Genomic DNA, 3,137 nt, shown 5'->3' with positions numbered 1-3,137 from the left:
GGGGGTGTCGGTGTGAGGGGTCTGGAGCCAGGCTGGGGGCAGCAGTGGGGGTGGGGAGCCGGGATCCAAGGCCGGGGGTCAGGGTCTGTGTGTGTGGGGGTCTGGGCTCACCCCCCCATTGACTCCTCCCCGCAGGTGAAGCCGCTGCTGCAGGTGACGCGGCAGGACGAGGTGATGCAGGCCAAGGCCGTGGAGCTGCAGAAAGTGCAGGATCAACATGTGAAAACCCAGAGCGAGCTCAGGGAGCTGGAGAGCAAGTACCAGCAGGTGAGGTGTAGGGGAATGAGGGACCAGGAAGGGGCCTGACTCCTGCCCCCCCACTCCCTTATGAGAGCTGGGAAGAGAACCCAGGAGTCCTGGCTCCCAGCCCCCCTGCTCTAACCACCAGACCCTATTGCCCTCTCAGACCCAGGAGAGAACCCAGGAGTCCTGGCTCCCAGCCCCCCTGCTCTAACCACTCGACCCCACTCCCCTCTGGGACCTGAGGTTAGAACCCAGGAGTCCTGGGTCCCAGCCCCCCAAGTCCACTAGCCCGCCACCCCCCAGGAGCTGGGGATAGAACCCAGGAGTCCTGGCTCCAAGCCTCCCCACCTCGCTCTAAGCACTACCTCCCACTTCCTTCTAGGAATTGAGAATGGAACCCAGGAGTCCTGCCTCCCAGCCCCCCCAGCCCACTGACCCCCACTCCTCTCCCAGAGCTGGGGAGAGAACCCAGGAGTCCTGCTTCTCAGCGCCCCCCCAGCCCACTAACCCCCACTCCCCTCCCAGAGCCTGGGAGAGAACCCAGGAGTCCTTGCTCCTGGCCCCCGTGCTCTAAGCACTAGCTCCCCCTCCCCTCTGGGAGCCGGGGCGAGAACCCAGGAGTCCTGGCTCCCAGCGCACTAGCCCGCCGTGCCCCACAGCTGGCGGAGGAGAAAGCAATCCTGGCGGAGCAGCTGCAGGCGGAGACGGAGCTGTTCGCCGAGGCGGAGGAGCTGCGGGCGCGTCTGGCCACCAAAAAGCAGGAGCTGGAGGAGATCCTGCATGAACTGGAGGGGCGGGTGGAGGAGGAGGAGGAGCGCTGCCAGCAGCTGCACAATGACAAGAAGAAGATGCAGCAGCACGTTCAGGTACCAGGGGACGAGGAGGGGGACCTCCTGGTGGTGCCACGGCCTGAGGGGCACAGCCCAGCTGGCACATCCAGGCCAGCCCATGGGGCTCTGCTGGCATCCCACATCTTCTTCCAGAGCCAGGAGAGAACCCAGGAGTCCTGGCACCCAAGCCCCCCCTGCTCTAACCACTAGGCACCACTCCCATCCCAGAGCTGGGATCGGGAAGGGGGCCCTCTCCCACCTGTCTTGTGAGGCTGTTCTGTGACTGGCTCCTCTTTGCCTGGGCTGTCTTGGGAGGGAGCTGCCCCGGCTGCCCCTACTGCTAGCCAGCCCCACACCCTACAGCCCTCCACGGGTGCCCATGCCCCTGAGCTCCGCCGATGGCCAGCTCTGTGCCCCCTGATGCCCACCAGTGCCCACCCCCCTGAGCCATGCAGGCCTCGTCCTCTGCTACTGCCCATGTCCTGAGCCCCACCGACGGTCAGCCCCAAGCCCTCTGACATCCCGCTCCCCCCCAGGACCTGGAGGAGCAGCTGGAGGAAGAGGAAGCGGCTCGGCAGAAGCTGCAGCTGGAGAAGGTCACCACGGAGTCCAAGATGAAGAAGATGGAGGAGGATTTGCTCCTGCTGGAGGACCAGAACTCCAAGCTGCACAAGGTGAGGTGGCCCCGGGCTGTGTGCCCCGCATGCTGGGGATGGGAGTCCGGTCCCCGCTGCCCAGTCCACCCTTTGTGCCCCCTCCCTGTGGGGCTCTGTGCCCCCTTGCCAGCCCCTGTGGTTAGTTTCTTCATGGGGGTGAGAGGAGATGCTCCCGGGTCTGTGTGTCTTAGCCTCAGTTTGGATCCTGTTCTCACTCTGGATCGGAATGTGGGTTTGAGCCCAAACTGAGATCTGAATTGTGATCCAGATGTGACTCTGGATCTTAATTGGGAGCCGAGTTTTTCGTGACACCTAGAATGGAGTCTGAATCTGGTTCGGATTCTGGCTCTTAATCTCCTGCTGAATTGGAATCCAGATCTGCCTCTGGATCTGAATTTTAATCCAAATATTCGCCAATTGTTAATCTGGATCTGAATCTGAATTTTAATCTAAACCTACATTTGAATTCTAATCTAGATTTGAATCCAAATCATATTATTCTGGATCTGGATTTTAATCTCACTTTGAATCTGGATATTAATTTGACTCTGGATCTGAATTTGAATCCAAACGTACACTAAATCTTAATCTGAATTTGGATCTTAATCTCATTCCAAATCTGAATTTTAATTCAAACCTGTATATTAATCTGAATCTAAATTTGAGTCCACATTTTAATTGCCCCCTGAATCTGTCTCTTAATCTCACACTGAATCTGACTCTTGATCTGAATTTGAATCCAAACATACACTGGATCTTAATTTCACTTTAAATCTGGACCTTGATCTGAATCACAGTGCACTCTTGAATCTGGATTTTAATCTTAATCTGACTCTCAGTTGCAGTTTTAATCTGAATTATAGTCCACACTTAAATCTGATTTAAGATCCAGAACAGGGTCTGTTTCTGAATTTGAATCTAAATTTGATTTTCTGATGCTGATCTGGCACTGCTTTTGATCTGAATCTGGATCCAGATCTCATGTAGGAGCAAGACGCAAATGCAACTGAATCTGAATCCAAGCCTGGATGGGGATGTTACAAATCCCCATCTGATCCCTAATCTGGATACGAATAGGAATTAGAACCCAAACTCTCAAACGATTCGAAGTCCAGTTCTGAACCCAAATCCGGGATGGTTGCGCTGAACCGTGATCCAGATCAGGACCTCGCCAGCTGGGGTGTGACCCAGAGCTGAAGCTGGCTCTGTGCTGTGATCTAAATCTCCATCAGAATCGGCGTTTCCATACCTATTCAGATCTGAATCCGGATCCAGCTGCGAAGCATCCCCCCGAACCTGCTCGCGCCCTATCTGGAGTCCATCCCCCGTTCCTTTCCCAGTGGGGAGGGTTGGTGGGAGCGGGTGGGTCCCCGGCATGGCCTGACTTCCGCCCCGCGTCCCCCAGGAG

The 3,137-nt window shown here is 56.6% G+C and overlaps 1 protein-coding gene across 1 annotated transcript in view; it reads left to right on the top strand.

The window, feature by feature from the left end:
- Positions 1–3,137, top strand: part of LOC116832354 (myosin-14-like) — a 49,245-nt gene that overhangs the window by 32,159 nt on the left and 13,949 nt on the right. The window contains exons 14-16 of the mRNA XM_075071261.1: positions 18–267; positions 903–1,109; positions 1,610–1,791. Of these exons, the coding sequence (XP_074927362.1) occupies positions 18–267; positions 903–1,109; positions 1,610–1,791 (639 nt within the window). The remainder of the gene's footprint in view (positions 1–17; positions 268–902; positions 1,110–1,609; positions 1,792–3,137) is intronic.

Source organism: Chelonoidis abingdonii, chromosome 11 (assembly GCF_003597395.2).
Source record: "Chelonoidis abingdonii isolate Lonesome George chromosome 11, CheloAbing_2.0, whole genome shotgun sequence".
Classification (NCBI taxonomy): Eukaryota; Metazoa; Chordata; order Testudines; family Testudinidae; genus Chelonoidis; species Chelonoidis abingdonii.
This window is presented reverse-complemented; position numbering and strand designations above follow the sequence as displayed.